Here is a 23249-nt window from a genome sequence, read left to right as displayed (position 1 = left end):
AATAATAACAATATGGGGACAACATGGGCACAACAATAACAATAAGGGCTACAATGACAATAATAATGGGGGAATACACTAGTATTATAGGGATCTAACATTCCCCTCTCCTTCAAAAAAGTGTTTTCCTCAACTCTTGAGCAGTTTTGGATGCTTCTACATAAGATTCTCATACTCCCATGTGGAATCTTTAGCAGCTAAGTTCTTCCACTTGATGAGATACTCTGAAATTGATCGATTTCCTAGCTAGCTTCAGGTTCCAATATGATTTTTCCTTCCTCGACAAGTTCTGGTAATATTAATTGAACTAGGATCTTTTCACCTATAACCTTCTTTAATCATGAAACATGGAAAATTGGGTGCACTCAAGAAGATGTAGGAAGCTCCAATTTGTATGCCATAATACCAATATTTTGCAACACCTTGTACGAACCATAATACTTTGTTGATAATTTATTATCCTACTTAGCTTTCTTGAGGGACATTTGTTTGAACGGTTGTAGTTGTAGAAATACCAAGTTACCTACATCAAACCTTATTTTGTTGTGATGTTGATCTGCCTATTGTTTCATTCTATTCTATGCCAAAGTGAGGTTATCCTTTAAGAGTTGAATAACTTGTTGTTGATGCTCGATGTGATCTTCCAATGCTTGAACCTTACAATTTTCTCTTAAAGATGATGTGATGGACGGTGGAAGATATCCATAAAATGCCATAATTGGGGTCATTTTTGCTGCAGTATAGAAGGAATTGTTATACCACCATTCATCTAGAGGCAACCACCTGACCCATTACGTTTTTTTTTCAATTACAAATCAATTGTTATCTATGATAACCCTAAATAATTTTTTTAGTTTGATTTGTTCATTATAGATAGGGTTTTATTGTTTAGGTTCATGTGACACCTATTATAGGGTCCATTCAATGTTTAATAGGGTCATAAAAACAAAATGGGTCACCACTCCATCCATTTTTGAGGTCATCATTTCATATTTTTGAGGTCTGACACTTTTACAAACTTTCGCAGCAAACACAGTTACACAAACCCAGAATTTGCTACGAAAGTCCTTCACACTTTCATAGAGAAACAATCCTCTCTGACACTGTTCTCACTATGAGAGTTTGTTGTTGTATAACGGTTTTGTTGAAAATAATTGTTAGTGATGCCGAATGTATTGAGTTGTTATGCCTCTTAATCCCTGTGTCCTCCACTCTTTTTTAAATCACTTTATCCTCTCCCTTTCCCTTTATACCATATTCTCTTATCAAAAAGTGCACAAGTGTTGTCATAGATTAGGATTTGCACTGTCAAAATAGGTTTAGTCGTGGTCTAGGTGAGGACTAGGTGTTCTAAACCTGGTTTGCAGGTGAAAACACTACTTGGTTTGCCACCATAAAATACTACAAAGTAGGGGTTGTGGTAATTTGTGAGCCCACACACATGAAACTGCTTGAAGAAGACCCCTCTTTTATACAGTCATTTGCCAGCGTGGGGTGTCTTGAATTTTGTTAAAAATTGTATGTTTTTCATGCACAAAACATAAAGGACTTCACTCTCAATTTCATAAGGGTTGGCATGAAGGTGGGCATCTTGAGCTTGAATGTATCTCCAAACACTGTTTCTCATGTTATTGAAATCCCAAGGTTAGGGGAAACATGGTTTAAGGTTCAGAAGTTCCAGTTGCAGAATTGTGATGAATTCTTGAAGGAAGAACATCAAGGGATTGATATGACAGTGAGCATCCCCACAACCTGTCTCGAAGAACATTATTCCAAGTTGATGATCGTTATTAAGAAGTATTTTACATGTGAGGGAAGGTTCCATATGGTCTACCAATACCACTTCAGGTTGTTGATTCACTTCACAGGTAAATAATCCTTAGATATTCCTTTTTATCTCTTCAGAAGTTTAGGAAAGATGGCTGACAAGGTGCAAGCTAAACCAGAGGCAAGTAGTACCTTTGTTTTTCATCATGGTCTTATAAAATTGCTAGTAGTTAAAGATCTCAATAAATTAAATAGGGACTGGATTACCTTTTTATTCTTAAGTGGATATGAACTAGATGCTGCTACCCCCTCTAGAAAAAATAAAAAATCAAAATCTGCAACACCTAGAACAAAGTAGAAGCCTAGAGTAGAACAACAGTTAATGACAGAGCAACAACCTATTATTGAAGCTTATACAAGTGCTAAGAGGAGAATGACCAGAAGACAAAAGAAAGAATAGGAACAAAGTGCAAAGAAGGGAAATTTGATTGACATTGTAGAAGCTATAGACATTGAAGAAAGGCCAGTTGAGCAGCCTGTAGAAGTGACCCCAACTGAAACAAAGAAGAAAAGAAAGAGAGAAAATAAATTATATTTTACTCAAGAAGAGCAAGGTTTCATTTTTAGGCCAAGGAAACTTGTCACAAGATCAAGGCAGCAAGTTGAGAAGATACTTGAAGCACCATTGAGAAAAACAGATTTATCGAAGAAACCATCAAAGCAAAAGAAGGGCAAGGAGATTGTTCAAGAAAAGAGTGAAATAAAAGTCCTACAAGAATAGTTAAGGGAGACAAAACAAGAAGTAATCAAGACCAAGCTACATTTTGATGAATACCAAAATGAAGTGTTAAAGAAAATAGATTTTTATGATGAAATTGCAGACAAGTCTAAGAAGATGATAAAAAGGACTCTGCCTTTACACAAAATGATGGAACACATGTATAGGAGAAATAGTTGGTTGCAGGCAGATAGGAAAAGCCTACAAGAACAAGTTACAGCACTAGAAGGTCAGATTGAAATGATCCAAGCTGAACTCAAGAAGAGAAACCTCAAGATTGTTGTTGAAGTAAGTGCTACTCCATGGTATGGAAAACTCTTCAATTTTTCTTTTTTCTATACCTATTTCAGTTAACTCAACCATATGTATAGTCAACATAATATTAGAAGTCATAAGGAGGCATTAAAATCATGGAAACTTGAAAAAATCAAATTTTTGCAACTTTTGTAGCAACTGCCCATAGTGAAGCCGAGTTTTTACTATGAAACTATTGTAGCATACCATCGGGGTTAAGGATGTCTAGAGTTTAGCAAAGGTCATTCTAAAGGCTTATGTTTAGCTCATAAACATCAACAAAGACCTCAAAACCAGCAGATGGAGGACAATGCTAGCCTATGAGTGTTTTTCAAAGTTGTTACCAAACTTTGCTACGAAACTTCTGAAAATGTTGTTTTGCTACAAAATCATGAAAAAATTCTATTTTTCTGCTTTTTTGGAGATTTTTTATATCAGCATCCAAGCTCTAGGTGGATTTCAGATGATAAAGGGTGTTCATGTCATCATGATAAAATCCTATTTTTTAGCCTACCAGGTCAACAAAGAGCCACATCTACAAATTAGTGATCTCATCAAGATAGTCAACATAAAGGGAAATTAAATTGATGCTTATCAATAGTTTGAAGATTTAATGGCACTCTAGCAAATCTAGCATGCACTTGGCTTCGATTATCTACATCAACAAAAAGTGTTTATGGTTTTAAAGCTAGTAGAGTCCTAGTTGAGTTCCAACTATTGTAAAATAGAAAATCCCTATGAGGACTCTATTAGTTAGAAGAAAAGTAGGAGTAGGTCTCTAGAATAGTGGATCGAATTTGTCCTAGGTGGCAAGATATGTGAAGAGATATTTTCTCTATAAATAAGTAGATTTTTTACTTTGAGAAGGGTTGATGAAGAATGTGAAAAACTAACCTTTTGTAATATTTTGATCCTTTAACATAAAAATTGCAGCTACTTTGTTTATGTACCTGAGATTCATTTCATGGCTTTTATGTTTTTTTTATCATGTTTCACATAGTATCTTGATTACTTGGAAATCTCATTAAACTACTCCAATTTACTTCATATACTATGTATGATTGTAGATGTTCATTTTTATCTGTTTAAAAGCTATAGATGCCTTAGCTTCCATTAAACTTTGTTGTTTTCCATTTCTGTAGTTTGACTCCATGCCCAATGCTAGCAGTAATCATGTTTTTCTTCACCTACAAAAACACAAAAAGAAATCAAAGTTAGTCATCTCACTGTTTCAATTGTTTCAAGAAGATTTGATAATATTTGAGAGAGCCCTCTCATATTGGAAGGACTAACTTCAAATTCAAGTGGTTTGAAATAGTTACACTAGGTGAAGGGTTGAAGCATCCCAATTCTTTCTAGCCCAATGATAACATTTTGGTGTGTCTGCTGAGAGTTCAAAAGTTATATCATCCTAGATGTTTTCATTTCAAAAGATGAGTTCTTGAAGGTAGCAGGAGATCAGATTATTCGAGGTTGTATTTCTACCTTGGTGAATCCATTGATATGATCAACTTAAAGGTGGCTTCCCAGAATATTTATATGAGGAGAAATCCAAACCCTAATCCACCAAAAATAGTTGAGGATCTAGAAAAAATTCTCAAAAAAAGATGTTAGCTCATCAAAATCAGGTACTTCATTTCTCTTAAGATCTATATCATTTCCCTCTGGAGATATTAAATATAGTGAAGGTATTAAATTTTATGAGGAGTATAAGCCTATATTTCTCATATCAAAATCAGAGAATGATTTACCAAAAATAGGGTTAGATTCTACTTTTGAGGTTCCTAAAGAAGTTAAAGATAGGTTTTGGGAAATTGCTACATATTATGATGTTAAATTTGATACCACAATGAAAACAATGGAAATGTTCATGGATATACTAGCCCTTGGAAATAATCCTCTTGATGCACAACCCAAAACACAAGTTATAAATCCAAACCTGAGAAGGGTTTGAATCCAACAGAGGCAAAGAGAATAGAGAAATCAGCCTGACCAACAAGTTAGACCTCCTTAACATCAAAACCTAGTAGATGAAGAGGAAATGCAACTAGAAGTCCGAGAAGATACCATTCATTGTTTGGATGAAGATGAAAAAGGAATGTTTTTAACAAAAGAAGAACATGATGAGTCTTATAATGACCTGGGTGGTGATGAAACTGAACCACAATCAAAATACCTAGAAGGTTATCATCATGCTATTCTAGAGATGCAAAAATAGTATAATCTAAGAAACATAAATGTTCCTATAGTTGCAAATAAAAATCAGACTAAGAAAGATGCTTCAAAGGTTCAGCAAAGAAAAACCTCAAAACTTCCCTTTATATGCAGTGGAGACTGAATTGGTCTGATCTATACTCTTCAATGAAATCACCAACAACACAGAAAATCAGCATGCAGAAAAGGGGCAGCAAGTGGAAGAAATTGATAGGAAAGGTTGGTGACACATGAACTTTGATGGTGTCGCAGGAAGAGATGGAGTTGGTGCAAGCATATGGATAATTATCCCAGGAGATGAAAGTAAATTTTGCTCTTATAAACTCAATTTCGATTGAAAAAATAATATGGTAGAGTATGAACCATTGGTTTTGGGTTTAGAAGTCTTGAAGAATTTATGTGCTAAGAAAATCTCTAATTTTGGTGATTCTGAATTGGTCATCAAACAAGTTAACAACACCTATCAAACCAAGGATGTTAGAATGAGAGCATACAGAAATATGATTCTTGAATTACTGGAAAATTTTGAAGAGTATAATTTCACCATCAAGCCTAGAGAACAGAACAGTGTTGCAGATTCTTTGGCCATTTCAGCAAGTTTATTTACAATTCCAATTCATTCCAGCAATAAATATGAAGTTGAAATTAGGCATAGACCTGCTATACCTGATAACATAATAAATTGGCAAGTGTTTGATAATGATCAACAAATCATAATTTTTTTGGAATTGAAAGAAGAATTTGAATCTATTCAAGTTCACCAGCAAAAATTTTTTTTCTAAAACAAAAGCCAATAATGAGGTTGTCCATCTCAAAAACGATTGTATTCCAAAGGGACTGATTCCTCTTGAGAAGCTATTTGACCATAATGATGTGGCCAAAAACCCTAAGATGAAATATGATGATGAGGAGGTTGAGACTTATAATCTTGGTACTGTATAAAATCCAAAGAATGTCAAGTTATCCAAATTTCTTTCACTTAAGGAAAAACAAAAATATCTAGATTTGATGAAGAAATACATAGATATTTTTACATGGAGTTATGTTGGTTTAAAAAATTATGATCCAAACGTTATTCAACATACCATGCCAATAAAAGCAAATGAAAAACCTTTCAAGCAAAAAATGAGAAGGATAAATGCATTGCTTTTGTCATTGATTGAAAAGGAGATCAAAAATTTGTTTGAAGAAAAGATCATAGTGCCATTAAGGTTTTCCAAGTGGCTGGCTAACCTAGTGCCTATGAGAAAGAAGAATGGGGAAATTAGAATATGCATTGATTTCAGGAACTTGAATAAGGCCTCCTTAAAAGACAATTATCCACTTCCCAAAATGGATCATGTATTTCATAACATTGTAGGATCACAAACAATGTCAATGCTAGATGGTTTCTCAGGATATAATCAAATATTGGTACATCATGATGACCAAGAGAAGACAGATTTTACCACACCCTGGGGAACCTTTATGCATGCAAAAATTCCTTTTGGACTTATGAATGCAGGGGAAAATTTTCAGAGAGGTATGGACATTGCATTTGCAGATGAGATAAACAGGTCTATACTAGTATATTTGGATGATATTAATTTGTTTTCTAAAAAGGAATAAGAACATCTCAAGCACTTGGGGAGAATCTTTCAATAATGCAGAAAATTCGGTATTTCTTTAAATCCTACTAAAAGTATTTTTGCTTTGACAAAGGTAAAGTTGTGGGGTCATATTATATCAAAGGAGGGAATTAAAATTGATCCAAGTAGGGTTTCTGCTATCCAGAAAATTGGTATGCCCAGAAATAGGAAAGAAATCCAATCTTTTTAGGCAAAGTAAATTTTGTGAGAAGATTTGTTCCTAACTTTGCAGAAATTGTGAAACACATCACAAAATTTTTTAGGAAAGACTGTGATATTAAATGGAAAATAGAGGATAAATATTCATTTGAATTAATCAAAAGGGCTCTTACTTAGGCTCCAATCCTCATAAATCCTGATTTTTCAAAGCATTTTCTGGTTTTTACTTTTGCTTCAAAACACACAATTTCTAGAGTATTGTTGCAAAAAGGACAACAAGGTAATGAGCAACCTACTTCATTTTTTAGTTGAACACTTGGAAACTCTAAATTTAAATATAACATCATGGAGAAGCAAGCTTATGCTTTGGTGAAAGCCCTTAAATATTTCAGGGTATATGTCATTCATTCGCACATTGTTGCTTATGTACCTAATGCTGTAGTAAAAGACATATTAACTCAAGCTGATCCAAATGGTAAAATGAGTAAATAAATTGCTACTTTGTTGGAGTATTATTTGGAAATCAGGCCTACAAAATTGGTATTCGAAAATTTGATGACTCAATCAATTTTGACTTTCTAGATATCAAATTTGTAGCAGAAAATTCAGATGCAATTGAAGATGAAGAGCTGGTCCATGTTGAAGAAATGTTTACAATGTATGATTGGTATAAATATGTTATTTTTTTAATACAAAATCATAGAGCTCCTCCTGAACTAACAAAGTCAAAATCCAAATTTGTTAAGTTGAAGTCAGTAAGATATTGTATCTTGAATAATTGTTTGTATTGGAAAGATTCAGGTGGAATACTTCTTAATTTTCTATTGGAAGATGAAGTTGAAAAGGTGATCGAAGAGTTTCATAAAGGAGATTATGGAGGACATCATTACTGGAGAGAAATAGTGAACACAATTCTTAGAGTAGGGTTTTATTGGCCTTCAATGTTCAGAGATGTATACAAAAAGGTTGTTGCTTGTCATGAATGTTAAATATTTGAGAGAAAAAAGAAGTTACTCTCATTGACTTTGAAGCCCATTTTTGTAGAAGCCCCTTTCCAGCAGTGGGGGTTAAATTTTATTGGCGAAATACATCCTACATCTTCAAGCCAACATCAATGGATCCTAACTGCCATTGGTTAATTCACAAAGTGGATTGAATCTATTCCCGCAAGGCAAGCTACAGATCCAGTAATTATTCAATTTCTAGAAAATAACACCATGTTAAGATTTGGCTGACCCATGAAGATCATCACTCACAATGCCCAGGCTTTCAAATCAAAAAGGCTAGTAAGTTTTTGTAACCAGTATAATATCACTCTTGGCCATTCTACAACTTATTATCCCCAAGGTAATGGCTTAGCTAAATCATCAAACAAAAGCCTAGTTAGAATTATCAAAAAGATTTTGCAGGAAAATAAAAGGTCATGGAATTTAAAGCTTAAGTTTGCTCTACGGGCTGACAGAATTTGTACTTAAATATCTATAGGAGTTTCTCCTTATAAGTGAGATTATGGAACTGAAGCTTTTTTCCTAGTCCTCTTGGAGTTCCAGTCATCAAACTATTGCAGGGACTAGAAGAAGAACCAAATTCTATCCAAAGGAGGATCAACCAACTAATTTATCTATAGGAAAAAAGAGAAGAAGTTTACAGCAATTATCAACAATCTCAAAATAGAATTAAAAAGACTTTTGACAAAAAGACCAAAGAAGAAAATTTCAGTCCTCAAGATGTAGTTTTGAAGTGGGAGGCTAAGATTGAAGATAAAGGGAAACATGGCAAGTTTGAGAATCTCTAGAAGGGGCCATATAAGATTTCAGCCTATCATGGAAATAATACATTTATATTGAAATATATGGATGGTCAACTATATGCACGAGGACCTGTCAATGACAGGTTTATCAAACATTATATCTCTTGATCTAGTTGGAAGAAACACCATTGTATATACTCCATTTTTTACTTTCTCATTTGCAGGTGTGGATGATATATTTAACATAATATTAGAAGTCATAAGGAGGCATTAAAATCATGGAAACTTGAAAAAATCAAAATTTTGCAACTTTCGTAACAACTGCCCATAGTGAAGGTGAGTTTTTGCTACAAAATTGTTGTAGCATACCATGATGGTTAAGGATGGTATAGAGTTCAGAAAAGTTTGTTCTGAAGGCTTATCTTTAGCTCATAAACATCAACAAAGACCTCAGAACCAAGAGATGGAAGAAAAAGGTAGCCTAGGAGTGTTTTTCAAAGTTTCTACCAAACTTTCCTACGAAACTTTTGAAAACATTGTTTTGGTACAAAATCATGAAGAAAACTATGTTTTTCTACCTTTTTGAATATTTTTGATATCATACATCCAAGCTCTAGGTGGATTTCAGATGATAAAGGTTGTACATATCATCATGATAAACTCCTATTTTTCAGCCTTCCAGGTTAGCAAATAGCCACATCTACAAATTAGCCAACCCATCAAGAGAGTCAGCATAAAGGGAAATTAAATTGATGTTTATCAATAGTTTGAAGATTTAATGGCACTCTAGCAAATCTAGCATACAATTGACTTCGGTTATCTACATCAACAAAAAATTCTTATGGTTTTAAAGTTAGTAGAGTCCTAGATGAGTTCCAAATATTATAAAATAGAAAATCCCTATGAGGACTCTGTTAGTTAGAAGAAAAGTAGGAGTGGGTCTCTAGAATAGTGGATCGAATTTGGCCCAGGTGGCAAGTTATGTAAAGATATATTTTCTCTATAAATAAGTAGATTTTCGACTTTGAGAAGGGTTGATGAAGAATGTGAAGAACTGACCTTTTGTAATATTTTGATCCTTTAATATAAAATTCGCAGCTACTCTGTTTATGTACCTGAGATTCATTTCATGGATTTTATGTTTTTTTATCATGTTGTTTCCAATTTCACGTAGTATCTTGATTACTTGGAAATCTCATTAAACTGCTCCAATTTCCTTCATATACTATATATGACTGTATATGTTCATTTGTATCATTTTAAATGCTATATATGCCTAAGCTTCCATTAAACTTTGTTGTTTTCCATTTCTGTAGTTTGACTCCATGCCCAATGCTAGCAATAATCATGTTTTTCTTCACCTACAAAAACACCAAAAGAATTTAGAGTTAGTCATCTGAGTGTTTCAATTGTTTCAAGAATATTTGATCGTATTTGATATACCCTCTCATATTGGAAGGACTAACTTCAATTCAAGTGGTTTGAAATAGTTACACTAGGTTAAAGGTTGAAGTAGCCCAATTCTTTCTAGCCCAGTGATAACAACAACGAAGATATCCTTCCAAACATTTGTTCACTATCTTAGTTTTCCCATCAAATTGAGGATGATAAGATGAGCTATGAGTTAAATGAGTACCCAAACAAGAAAATAATTCCATCCAAAAATTTCGAGTGAAAATGGGATCTCTGTCACTTACAATAATTTTTGGGTTTCCATGTAGCTTTTGTATCGTTTCCATAAATGCAGTAGCAAATGTATCGGATTTAAATGGATGAGATAATGCACAAAAGTATGCATACTTGGTAAGTATATAAAATACCACCATGATGGAACTCTTTCCTTCAGACTTGGGTAGACCTGTGATAAAATCTATTGAAACCTCCTCCCAACGTTGACTTGGAATGGATAAAGGTTGTAACAAACCTGGGGTTTTAATTGTTTCAAATTTATTTTGTTTGAAAACTAAACATTACACCACAAACTTTTGAATATCATATTTAAGGCCATCCCAAAAAAAATCCTTCTTAACCCTATGGTAAGTTTTTAAAAATCCTAAGTGCCCTCCTAACGGAGAGGTGTGCAATTTGAGAAGAATCTTTTGTTTGAGTTGGGAACCATAACAAATCATTTCTCCAGCTAAATGTATCAGATGTACTGGGATCTTGTTTCAACTTTTAAATGATTTCCCACACTTCTTCGTCATTATTCCGTTCATCCCTTGCTTTGTTTATCCAATCTAGTTGGATAATAGAAATGGCACAAAACAATGCTTCCACATCCTCATCCTCTCTTGAGAATGCATCTGCAACAAAAATTTTCTTCCCTTTTTTGTAGATGATTTCAAAGTCATAACCCAACATCTTTGTGGCCCATTTTTGTTTCTCTTCTGAAGATAATCTTTGTTCTAAAAAGTATTTAAGACTATCATGATCTGTTTTTACCTTGAAGTGTCTTCCCATTAGGTAAGCTTGCCATTTCTTAAGTGCATGTAGTATTGCCAACATTTCCCTCTCATAAATAGATGTGTAAATACTTTCCTTTGATTGGACTAATTTCAATAGCAATGGGTCTTCCTTCTTGCATTAAAATAGCACTAATTCCATTTCTTGAGATATCACATTCCACAATAAAGGTTTTTGTGAAGTCTGGCATAGCTAATACCGGTGCTTGGCACATTACCTCTTTAAGATGTTCAAAGGCCATCATTGCTTCTGGAGTCCAAGAAAATGCATTATTATTTAGGAATGTTGTTAGAGGTGTTGTTATTCTCCCATAATTCTTAACAAACTTGTGATAATACCATGTCAACCCGAAAAATCCTCGTAGATGCTTTAAGGATGTGGGAATTGTCCATTCCTTAATGGCTATAATTTTGCTAGGGTCTACCTTAACACCTTCATGAGGTACAATATGACCTAGATATTCCACCTCTAGTAATCCAAAGAAACATTTGGAGGTTTTTTCATATAATTGTTTCTCCTCCAATATTTTTAGCACCCTGTCAACATGTTGAACGTGATCCTTCCAAGCCTTGTTGTAGATTAGTATATCATCAAAAAATACTAACAGAAAATTTCTAAGGAAGGGTTTGAAAATGGAATTCATCAAACCTTAAAATGTAGAAGGTGCATTGGGAAGGCCAAAAGGCATGACCAATATTTCATAATGACCCTCATGAGTTCTAAATGTTGTTTTCGAAATGTCTTCAGTCTTCATTCTGATTTAATGATATCGTGTACGAAGATCCAACTTGGTGAAGTGAATTGCTCCAATAATTCATTGGTGATTGGAATGGGAAATTTATCTTTAATAGTGAGCTTATTGAGCTCCCTATAATTTTAACACATGTTCCATGATCCATCCTTCTTGTGCACCATTACTACTAGAGTAGACAAAGAACTTTGACCAAAATGAATTATACCAGCCTCTAGCATTTCTGCAGCCATATGTTCAATTTCACTCTTTCAAGCATAGGAATATCTATAAGGCATGATGTTTGGAGGAAAACTTCCTGAAATCAAATGAATAGCATGGTCATGATCACAAATAAGTGGGAGACCTTTGGGAGTCTCAGATACCTTGGAATGATTGTCTAAGGCTTTTTGGGTATCTGAAGAAATAGATGATTTCGATGTGGGAACCTCTAGTGAACATAATTGTGCAATTATGCCCCATTTTTCTTTTTTTAGAAGATTTTTCATGTTGTTAGAGTTGATTATCTTTCTCAGTCTCCCTACAATACCCCTTAGTTAAACATCCTTTCCTTCCCCCAAAAAAAATCAAGAAACGTTCTTGAAAATTAAAATCTATTTTACCCAAAGATTGTAGCCATTGGGCTCCTAGTACAACATCAGCACCACCCATTGGAATGGAAAGCATTGGACTATTCAATACATATTCCATGGATAACTTGATATTATGGAACTTTCAAGAGTAATTTATGGTTCCTCCATTTTCAACCATCACTTGACACTATGGTGCTGGATATAGGAAGCAATTCAATTCCTTGGCTATCTTACAATGAATAAAATTATGTGTACTACCTAAATCAATCAACACTATTATCTTTGTCTTCTTGATATGTCCTTCTATCTTGAGAGTTTGAGGAGTGTTAATTCCTACCAATGCATTACAAGATATAGTTGGATTCATTTATTCTTTCTCTAGGGTTGGTTCCTCATGTATATCCTCTTCTTTTGATGTTTCTTGTTCCTTTTCTTCATCCTCTTCACAATCCATGCAAAACAATTTCTTCTTAGCACACTAATGACCTTTAGTATATTTTCTATCACAACTATAACAAAGCCCTTTTTCTCTTTTTTCTTCCAATTAATGTGGTGTCAAGCTTGTAGGTTGTGGAAGGCTAGGGGAAGAAACACTTCCATCTTTATAGTTGTGAGTGGTAGGCTTCCTTGTTTCCATAATTTTGCTTTCAATTTTTCATTCCAACCTGAATGCCTTTTCCAGTGAATCAAGTTCCCAAAGGTGAACCTCATGTTGGATGTTATCCTTTAAGGTACCTATGAACACATCAATGCTGTGCTCCTCTGGAATATCATTGACCCTTATATTCAATTTTTGGAAGTCCTCAATGTGCTCCACCATTGAACCCTTTTGTTTGAGATTTATCAATTGACTAAAGAAGGTGTTGTTCTTTGTATCCTCATAATGTATCATCATTTTCTTCATAAAAAGTGACCAAGTGAATTTTTTTTTACTAAAGAAAAGCCATCGATACCATACAAACTGATTGGGTTTCAAATATAAAGTTTCAATGTGTACCTTTTGTGTGTTTTGCACATTATGGAGGTCAAAATATTGCTCCATCTGTAGTATCCATGTTACGGGATCCTTTCCATCAAACTTCCTCATATCGATCTTTGGAACATGGTGGGTTTTCAATCCAATGTTAGATTCTATGAAATCATGATTAACATTTCTTTTGTTCTCATCATGAGTTTCATCTAATACCTTTTCACCATTAGGAAGCATTTCTTGTAGCAACCTTGTCAAACCTTCCTTGAAACCTTCCATGTCTACTTTTAAACCATTCTTAAAATCTTCCATATTATCTTTCATGTCAACCATATTAGCTTTCATGTCATCCATATTAGCTTTCATGCCATTCTTCAATCCTTCCATGTCTGATTTTAAGTTATTCTTCAAACCATCCATCTTAGCTTCCATTTCATTTTTGGTTACTCTTTGTGAGAGCGAAAATTGTTGCACTTGGTCTCATAATTTTGATATATCATGTTGCATTTCTTCTTCTTCTTCATGCGTCATAGTAGAACTTTTGGGTTGTTTACTAGGTGTTTCCATTTTCTTTCTTCAGGGCATCAATTAATGAGTATTATGCTTCACTATGCCCTTTGAATCACTTCAAATTATTTTTTCAAACAAAACTTATGCAAATTTTAAAAAAATACACACTGTTTTTTCTTTGTAGGATCGCAATATTGAATTTGTTCTATCTCTGTAATGGCAGGTCTCCAAGATCTAAAATTTTGTCTAGTGGTATCTCTGTGAGTCCTCTTTCCAACATAAGAAGTCTGATTAGGATTGGATTCTCTAGGAAATCGTTATGCCAAATCTCCCACAATGATCGGATTATAGACTGGTTCAGTAGAGCGAAATTGTACGAAGTTCCATGTGTTACTGTTTCGACATTTAGATCTAAAAATGATAACCAACAAACTAGGTTCTGTCCTATTTCTATCAATTTTTTATAAAATTTGAATCCAATGCTCAGATAGAAAGTTATGACTATTTTCCCAAGGTCACCTGTTTGAGATGGAATTCAGGATCCTACAAAAACCCTAACATCCTTGGATCATATCTCCTACAATATAGTGATACAAGATCTGAAATTAGGACACGACATTCATAAATATTTTTTCTCAAATGGGATTTTGTTTCAGCCTCTAAAACTTTGTAGAAAAACATTTATAGTGAAAATGCCACAAGGACCTATTTGAAGTAGCGAAACCCTCAAATCCAAAGCTCTGATACCAAATGTTATGTAACCAACTCACAAAAAGATAGAAAAGATAGATCAACGACTTCAAAATCAGCCTATTCAAGGATGAAACATCCTTTACATTATAAAAATGAAAAATTCTTGTATGATTCAAATGAAAAACCTCCTTTCTATATATATGAGTCTAAGGAGTCACAATATAATCAGAGTCGGCATAACAATAATAATGTAAGGCTACAACAATAACAATAGTGAGCTTCTATAGGGCACAATAATAACAATATGGGGACAACATGGGCACAAAAATAATAATAAGGGCTACAATGACAATAATAATGGGGGAATACACTAGTATTATAGGGACCTAACAGAATAACCAAAATACACCTAAAATTCTAACTCTTCTACAAGTCTTAATAAAGAGTCTCAGATATCATGCTTTGGTGTTTTGGTTATAGTATTCAAGTTTCTTTTCTCATTGGTATCACTATATGGACCTTTTAATTTTGTTTTAATCCCCTTAATATATTTTGGTAACTATATTTTGAGCAATTGTTTTGTATTGATAATTAAAAATCTATATGAATAAGAAAAATGAAATTCTAGAGAAAAAAAGGTATATCAACTATGAATAGTTTGGAATTATCATTTAATTAAACTTTTATGAAAATGATTGCTTATTCAATCAAATTCATGAAATAGCGGTCCTAAAACAGATAAGTAATGATAAAGCATGAATGCATAATTTTTAACAACTTAAGATAAAAAGAAAGATGTCATCAAATACTCCCCTAAGTGTTCCATTCCATTGATGAAGATGTCTTTTTCTCTTTTGAAAATACTCTTCTAGTATTTAAGCATACCAAATGAATAAGTTCCTTGAATCCGACTTTGTCTTGCAAATAGAAAATTGGTACCAAAATTTTGGGTACTGGTACCGAATTAAGTACCAAAATTATGAAATTCTGAGTGTTGGTACTAAATTGAGTTCCGAAATTCTGGAAGCTGAAATTTTGGGTACTGGTTGCTGAAATATGGTACCAGATAGTCGATATGCAGTACTAGACGATGTTGCAATGTAACCATTTCTAACTTCACATAATATTCCAAACATAATGGTCAAAGCTTACTTTATTGAAAAGAAAAACTAGAAACAAATCTAACTAAAAATAAATAATAAGTGGGAAATCAATGTAATAGTTGGACCATGTTGTTGTTTGACATAAGATTAGGTGCTAAAAAGATATGCAGCTAAAAGTAACCTCAATAGAAATTTGCTATAGAAACATAGATCTCTCATTTTCAACTACTTGCCTTTTATACTATTAACATTCCCACTTATACGAAAAAATGAAAAATATGTTGCACTATATTTTAGAAACAAACTAACTACAGTATGAAACATTATTTATCTATTTATTTCTTATCCTACTCTACTTGAGAAAAATAAATACATCTCCTCAAGTATATGAGTATTTCCAACGTAACCATGTGCGTAACATGTATAAAAATGCATTCATACTCGAGTTTAGGATATAATATTCAATGCATACCTGAGTATGAAGAACCAATTGGTTTAATGATGATTTCAAGAACTAAGGAAGAATGAAGGAGTGGTATGGCCTTACAGTTGCTTGAAACCAACATTCAACAAAATTAAAATGCTCTTGTTTTACCTCTTTGTTTGGCTCATTTAGCATATTCTCCTTTATTGTACCATGCAAATCTTCTAGCATTAGATGATTATATTAGTGAGTGCTTAGACGATCCATGGATAGACATGTAAAAAATTCTTCAATCTCACGTTCTAATGGTTGCTTTCCATTGAAAGCGGTCCATAATTCTTTGGTTTCCTCAACAAGTTTGCAAGGGTGAGAATATTCATGTGGATGTGGTTCAACGAGTTGTTGTCCTTCTATTGCTTCTGGAGAGGCAGATATGTTCTTGACTATTGTCAAGATTTGTTCTTACTGAGAAGCATAAATCATAGTTGCTACTAGGATTTAAGAGATTTCATCCAAACTATTGATCATCCTTGAATAATTCTTTACTAGTTGTTAATCCTTGTATTAAACATGGATTAGTGTATGGAGTTCGTATTAAAAATCCTAAATAAATAAGAGGGAAACACACTTAAAACAAATGCAAGCAAACTAATCATGTATCTGAAGTGCCACCATGCTACTAAGACCCTGTTGTCACCAAGTTATCTATTCACACAACTTAGGCTTCTATTATTTTCATGAATCAATCTAAAGGAAAACACACTTGAAAAGAAAAATAATGAAACAACAAGGCTTTGGAGAAAACCCAACAAAGTGGGTGTGTAGGTTCATACCTCTCGTCCTACCATTTGATCATTACCCCCAAGTTATCCCTATAACTAAAATCATGTAGAAAACTTGTGAAAGAATTATGTTCTAATCCCTTTAGAGATGATGCCAAAAATGTTAGTAAAATCATATGTATTCTAATTCCACCATTTAGTTATCGAATCCGAGATCATAAGACTTAGAGATGCAAGCACAGGAAATGCAGGATTAGAGCCTATTCTAGCATATGATAACAACTAATTTTGGCAAAGCATACTTTGGGATAAATAAAATCAAATGGCAAATCACCACAAGGCCTATCACTGGGAGATAAAAAAACTTAGTGCTATAAGGGTTTTGGATCACAATCTTTCATACTTGGATGTTCATGTGATCTATCATGAAGAGCTTGCTAAGGTTTCAGTGTCCTTCAATGAATTCTTGTAGTGACAATATAATCAAATGACTAAAAGTTAACACTAAGGGAATCAACACTGGGTGTGGAACAACTAATGTTATAAAGGCTCTAAGTTGCAATCTTTCATGCATGAGGGTGTTCATACAAATTTACAAGAGTAGCTCATTAGTGTATTTAACCTTCAATGATTCTTTCCTATAGTGGATCCACACATATGCTGCAAAAAAACAAAAAATCAAAATAATGCAAACCAATTAGATCCAAACTAGAGTAGCTTTATATAATAAAGAAACAAAGTATAATAGAAATAAAGACATAAATTTTTTTAAAGGAGCTTAAAACCTATAAATAAATATGGAAATAGAATATTGAGATCAGTAAACTACTACATCTACAATTTAACAAAACCTAAAATGTCAAAATACTAAGAAGAGTCATGAAATTTAGAGAATTAACAACATTTTATTAAGGAAAAATCAACATTGTTACATAAGGGCAGCACTCAAGTTTGCTGCCATGATGAAGCTCTTAACCAGCTATCTATGCCAAGCCATTTTACAATAACAAATTTCAAACTCATATATTTATTCTAAGCTTGAATATTTATACAAAAAGAGGTTTGGGTGGATCAAAACCAATCCCCCAATCTCTGATCTGCTTGACTAGAAGTTACATTTAAAATAGTAAATGGAGATTTTACAACACAAGATTGGGTGATTTTGATCCCCAAAATACATATGAGATACTACATGATGATTTTTAGACTCTTAAAATAAGTGATATTCTTTCTCCATATAGTTAAGATGGTTGATTTTACATTTTCCCCAAATCTGGGCATGATTTGGAATTCTCATAAAATTGTGCATTTTTTACAAATTGGGCTTAAATATCCTCATGTATCTTCCAAACCATCATGTATTTTGGATAAATGTTTTGATGGAACCCAATTTTCCATATTATTAACAAAAACCTCTCTTTGAATTTCCTAATTCAATTCCATGGCATTGTAAATCGTGCATGAAGTTGATTGTTTAGATAATTTTTCCAATATGGGTTTTACAAAAAAAATTATGAATCTACTTCGAAGAACCAGATGTAACGTTTAAACCATATGGAATTTTTGGAGATGGTTTAATATATAAGTAAATTGATATGTTTTTCAAAACCAATTTTCTAGATTCTTGCGATTCGCCACCATATGCATGGAAGTCAAGGAAAAGCATGGTATTTTCAAAATTGTTACCTATTTTTGGCTCTAGCTTAAATAATGTGCTAGGATCCCACACGTGTGATATGGGTATATTCCAAGACTTGCACCAACATATTAAGCCCATGTGGCACATAATTTAGCATGCTTTGAGAAATAAAAACATATTTTATAATTTTGACTTATTTTCCTCCATTCATGCAAGTGTAGAATTAAGTACCGAACTATTGAATTGATACAGAGATAGAAATTTTTATAGTGGAACATGCTTCTTGGCCACATAACTAGAGTAGTAAACTTTCATTGATAAAACCATATTAAAAACTGATGCAGGAGCATTCTGCTCAGAAAAATCATTGTATTTTAGTAGACAAAGGGGGTCTTGTGTTTTAAGGAAGTTGGTTTCCTAAGTGTTAAATTGATGTAATTATTTAGGCTTTTGAGTGATTTTAATGAGAATAGGAAATAATTAAGTATTGTGAGGAATATTTGTAAATGTTCTTGAATGTTGGAGAACATGAGAGATTTAGGATAATTGAAAGATTTAGGAATCAGTAGATTAGGAATTGGTTTCATGATTTGAGGAACTAGAGAGGATCCTTAGAGATAAAGAAGATATTTTAGGATTTTGTTGAGAAAGTTATGGATCTAAACCAGGAATTGGTTATAGAATCCTTTTGTATAAATGTAAGCCTAAAAGGCATAGAAAAGCATTAGCTAATTAGGAGTTAGCTAGTTAAGGGTTAGCTAACTAGGAATTAGTTCGAGAGTTAGATAGGCTTGGTTGTAAGCCTACGGGTAGATAGGAAAGGAAAAGGCCACTGATAAGAAAATCAGGCCAGAGAGAGATAAAGACTCTTGATGTAAATATTTGTTTATATCTACACAAAGAATTCAATTCTTGAGTTGTGTGATGTGCATAATTAATGAAATCATAGGTTGTTTGTGAATTAGAAGTAATTCTACATAACATAAGGTTGCAGGTGTGCAAAACGCAGAGATCAAGTGTAGGGAAGAGTGTATCGGGTTTACACGTAGACAATGTTGGAAGAAACCTTTAACATTACAGTAAAGGTATACTATAAGGTTCTTTAAGCCTAAGGAGCTATGCAACGGAAGCGTAAAAGAGCGAAGAAATAAAGAATGAAGCTAAAGATCGGATCAGAATAGTTGAAGACCGGAAAGTCAAAATCACATACACAAGCAGAAACCTGAACAAATGGACTATTACACAGTATAGTCAAAAGAATGTAGTAGTGGAGCACAGTCATTGGATCATTCAGATCAATGAACGAGAGTGATGGAAATAGGTGGCTGGGATTAAGTCATGTAGGATAAAGTAAAGGAGATGAACTGCTGAGATTAAGCTGAGTTTCTTAAGTTCCGAATTAAGCACGTGGGAAGTTTCCAAAGATGGGAAGTGGTTTCTCGCACGGCCTCAAAGCCCTAAGGGTAATAAAAAAATGGACCCAAGAAAGTTATGAGTTGTGACTAAATCCAGTTAAGTCCCGATAGATCACAGCCATCCGTTGGAAGGGTGATTGGACACATGTCACGTGCACATAAGTATGGGGTTTAATTTGGAAATCGGCCCTGATGAGAGTTATACAGCAGGGTTAAATCTTTGTTGAGTTCCGGTGATCAGGACCGTCCGTTGGTGTACTGATCGGATAGTAATTGCGCGGAAAAGTGTGCGCAGGTTAATATTTTGAGTGGACCCGATGTGTTTATCAATGCAAGTTAAAATTGTTTGAGTTTTGTAGGATGAATGGAGATCGTGTGATAGATGTTGATTTGGTGGAGTGAAATCAATGGTGGAGGTTGGACGCAGTAAGGTGAGCATCAGTAAATGTGCCAAGGTCGTGGATTAGTTGAAAGGTAAGCCTTATGTGTGGTTTATGGAGTATTTCTATTATACGAGGAATAATATAAATGAAGCAGATTAAGGTTTTATGGGTTAGGTGAAGTTTAACCAAAGTTGGAGACCATGGTATGGGGTTTGTTTAATATGCGCGAGGTATAGAATTAACCAAATTTTATAAGGGTTGAATAATATTTCACTGGAAAGGTTAATTAAGGTTTAGACTATTGGATAGTTATTGAAATGTTTCCGCATGAAGTTTAATTAAGAAGCCTAAAGCCTTAATTGGTGAAGGTTTAACTGGACAGGGAAATTAAAATTCTTGGGACATAATAAATTATGCATTTTATATGCATACTGTAGGTGAAGTCAGCTAAGTCCGACATCATTTGGTATCAGAGCCGAATAAGGAAATTCTGTGTGTAAGAATTCTTTGAGATAACTTTGTTCTAAGAATTATGTTTTGAAGGTGTGTATAAAGGTGAATGGTGATGTAAGTAGGCAAGAGGAGATCAGATTTTAAATCTGACAAACAATAGACACATATATTTAAAGTGTAGCATAATATTGGGAGAATTTTTAGATGCAAAAGAAATAGAGAACAATCCATTCAAAGTGCAGGTGAATGGTAGAACAAGATCGTGCAGAGGTCTTGAAGGTAGAAGGTGAGAAAATTACAGCAACCTAGAACAAGGAGTGCTCAATTGGTTCCAGAGGAAAGAACCAGAGAGATGTTAAAACACTGAGCTTAGAGGAGAGAAGCTTACTGAGCCATATGTAGTAAGAAGGAGACTTGTTACTGCAGAGGTATTGTTGTAGCTCACAGGAAGATCATAAAGGCAATTCCACAGAGGATGTGGGCAGAATTTCTATGAGATGAAGGAAGCTGGTAAGAGTTTCTGAATGAAAGAAGAATGTGGTAGAACCTTGAATAATTCTAATAGAGGTTGGATAAAGAGGATAGGTGTGTTCTTAAAAAGGTGTAAATGAGTTGAAGCCTAGAAGGAGAATAGAGAAGTGCTCAAAAGTGGTTCCAGAGATAGAGAACCAAGTGCTTGCCAAAATACCAAGTACATAGGAAATCTTGGTGAGGTAAGCGGTAGCAGGGAGGACTTGCTGTTGCAGAGGCTTTAATGCAGCTCATAGTAGGTGAGTGAGGAGCTCATGAAGATAGAGGAGAAAATGACTACTGATAGTCATTATAGAGGTTCTGAGGAAGAACACAACAAAAGAAAAGTGAAGAAAGAGGATGCCAAGGAAAATGGCAAGAGGATGAGTGAAGAGGAGCTTGACAAGGAGATTGTGGAGTTAAAATAACAACTTAATGCATTAAGGATGATATTGGAGGAAAGCCAAAGACAAGGTTGGGACTTGATGAAAAAGGCAGTGAAGTGGTCTAAGTTATGGAGAAGGATACAACAGAGGCAAGAGAAGTGTTTGGTGGAAAAACTCAGAGAAGCTAGGTTGGAAATGAAAGTTTCTATTTGTGAGGCAGAACAAGGTGAAGTTTTGGGTGAAGCTGAAGAATGGAGATCAATTAAAGATCTCATGAACTATTGTGATAGTTCAAGACATCAAGAAGTTTATTTTTCTGAGGAAGAAATTATTGATGATTTTCTTAACTATTGAATTCAGATCAGCAAGAGGATGTGAAACCTTATATATTTGAATCTAATAATTTTGATGTGATTACAGGTTTTGTAGAAGATGAGAAATATTTTGAAGTTGTCAAAAGTATGGAAGAACATATTTCAGAAGATAAAAACTCTGAAGTAAAGAATGATGGAGAATGTCTCTTGAATGAGAAAAGCATTGAATTATTGCAATATAAATAATTTAGCAAAGAATTGATGTTTTAAGCTATTATAACAACGAAACAATTTCTTGTGAAAGAAGGAGATGAAATTCAGTTTGAAGAGCTGATATGTGAAACAACAGTTGAGACTATTGAACCTTGTAATTTTCAAACTGATAATTTGTGTATAAATGTAGGAATCATAAGTAATGATGAGGTACTTATGAAGTGTAACAGATAAATTGAATTACTGGAGTATTTTCTAGGAAATTCAGAGTATGACAGTGTGATTGCAAAGGAAGGAGTTCACTACAGTGGACAAGAGCAAGAAGAAATCATTGAAGCAGATGGTGAGGAGGAGAGACTAACTAATAGTCTTGAGAGTACTTTAGAGAATTTGAGTCAGCATACTAATGTGCTGATAGAGGAGGAGAAATCAAAGTAGCATATTGATGTGTTGCCAAAAGAAGAAGAGGCACAAAGGCCTTATGATTTTTATTTTAATAATTGTTTTGTGAGTGCAGGTTTAGTTGTAGATGCTGGAGAAAATTTGGCACAGATGAGAAGCCAAGTAAAAATGATGGAAGAAAAGGATTCTGTGGAAGTATTTAATCCATGGAATAGAGATGTTCAATTGCTGGAAAGAATGCTGGAAAGTCAGGATTCAATGCAGAAAGAGATAATCATGAAAGAGGATAAGGATAAAAGGGCAGTAAGAGTAAGAATCCGACAACTTCAAAGAGGGGATAATGAATAGCAGTTTGAAGAGTTAGTGAACAACAACAACCTGAGACAAAGAGAAAGAGGAAGCAATAAATGGAAGAGTATGGACCAACCCAAGTATATGTTGGAGACAGAGATTGAAGAATTATGGCAATTAATGATGAAGCAGTCCAGAATGAGGAGATTGACAGCAGTAGGAAGTGTGATCAATCAGAACTTGAAATTGATTGACAAGGAGAGGAAGATGAAACAGAAGACAACTGACATACAACAACAGCAAAGGTGCAGAGCTTTCAGACAACTACAAACTAAATTTTGGGACCCTAGAGGTTTCCTATCAACATATGAAGACACATGATCAG

General features: G+C 33.9%; 1 protein-coding gene across 1 annotated transcript in view; it reads left to right on the top strand.

The window, feature by feature from the left end:
* Positions 1–7185: 7185 nt before the first annotated feature.
* Positions 7186–23249, top strand: part of LOC149140612 (zinc finger CCCH domain-containing protein 17-like) — a 34848-nt gene continuing 18784 nt past the window's right edge. Inside the window, exons 1-2 of the mRNA XM_089451020.1 lie at positions 7186–7315; positions 7423–7498. Coding sequence (XP_089307146.1) covers positions 7186–7315; positions 7423–7498 — 206 coding nt within the window. The remainder of the gene's footprint in view (positions 7316–7422; positions 7499–23249) is intronic.

The sequence above is a fragment of the Pinus tabuliformis genome, chromosome X (assembly GCF_031772625.1).
Source record: "Pinus tabuliformis cultivar Carrire ecotype Pingquan chromosome X, CPIR1, whole genome shotgun sequence".
Classification (NCBI taxonomy): Eukaryota; Viridiplantae; Streptophyta; class Pinopsida; order Pinales; family Pinaceae; genus Pinus; species Pinus tabuliformis.
The sequence above is the reverse complement of the archived record's forward strand: the minus strand, read 5'-3'. Positions and strand labels throughout refer to the sequence as shown.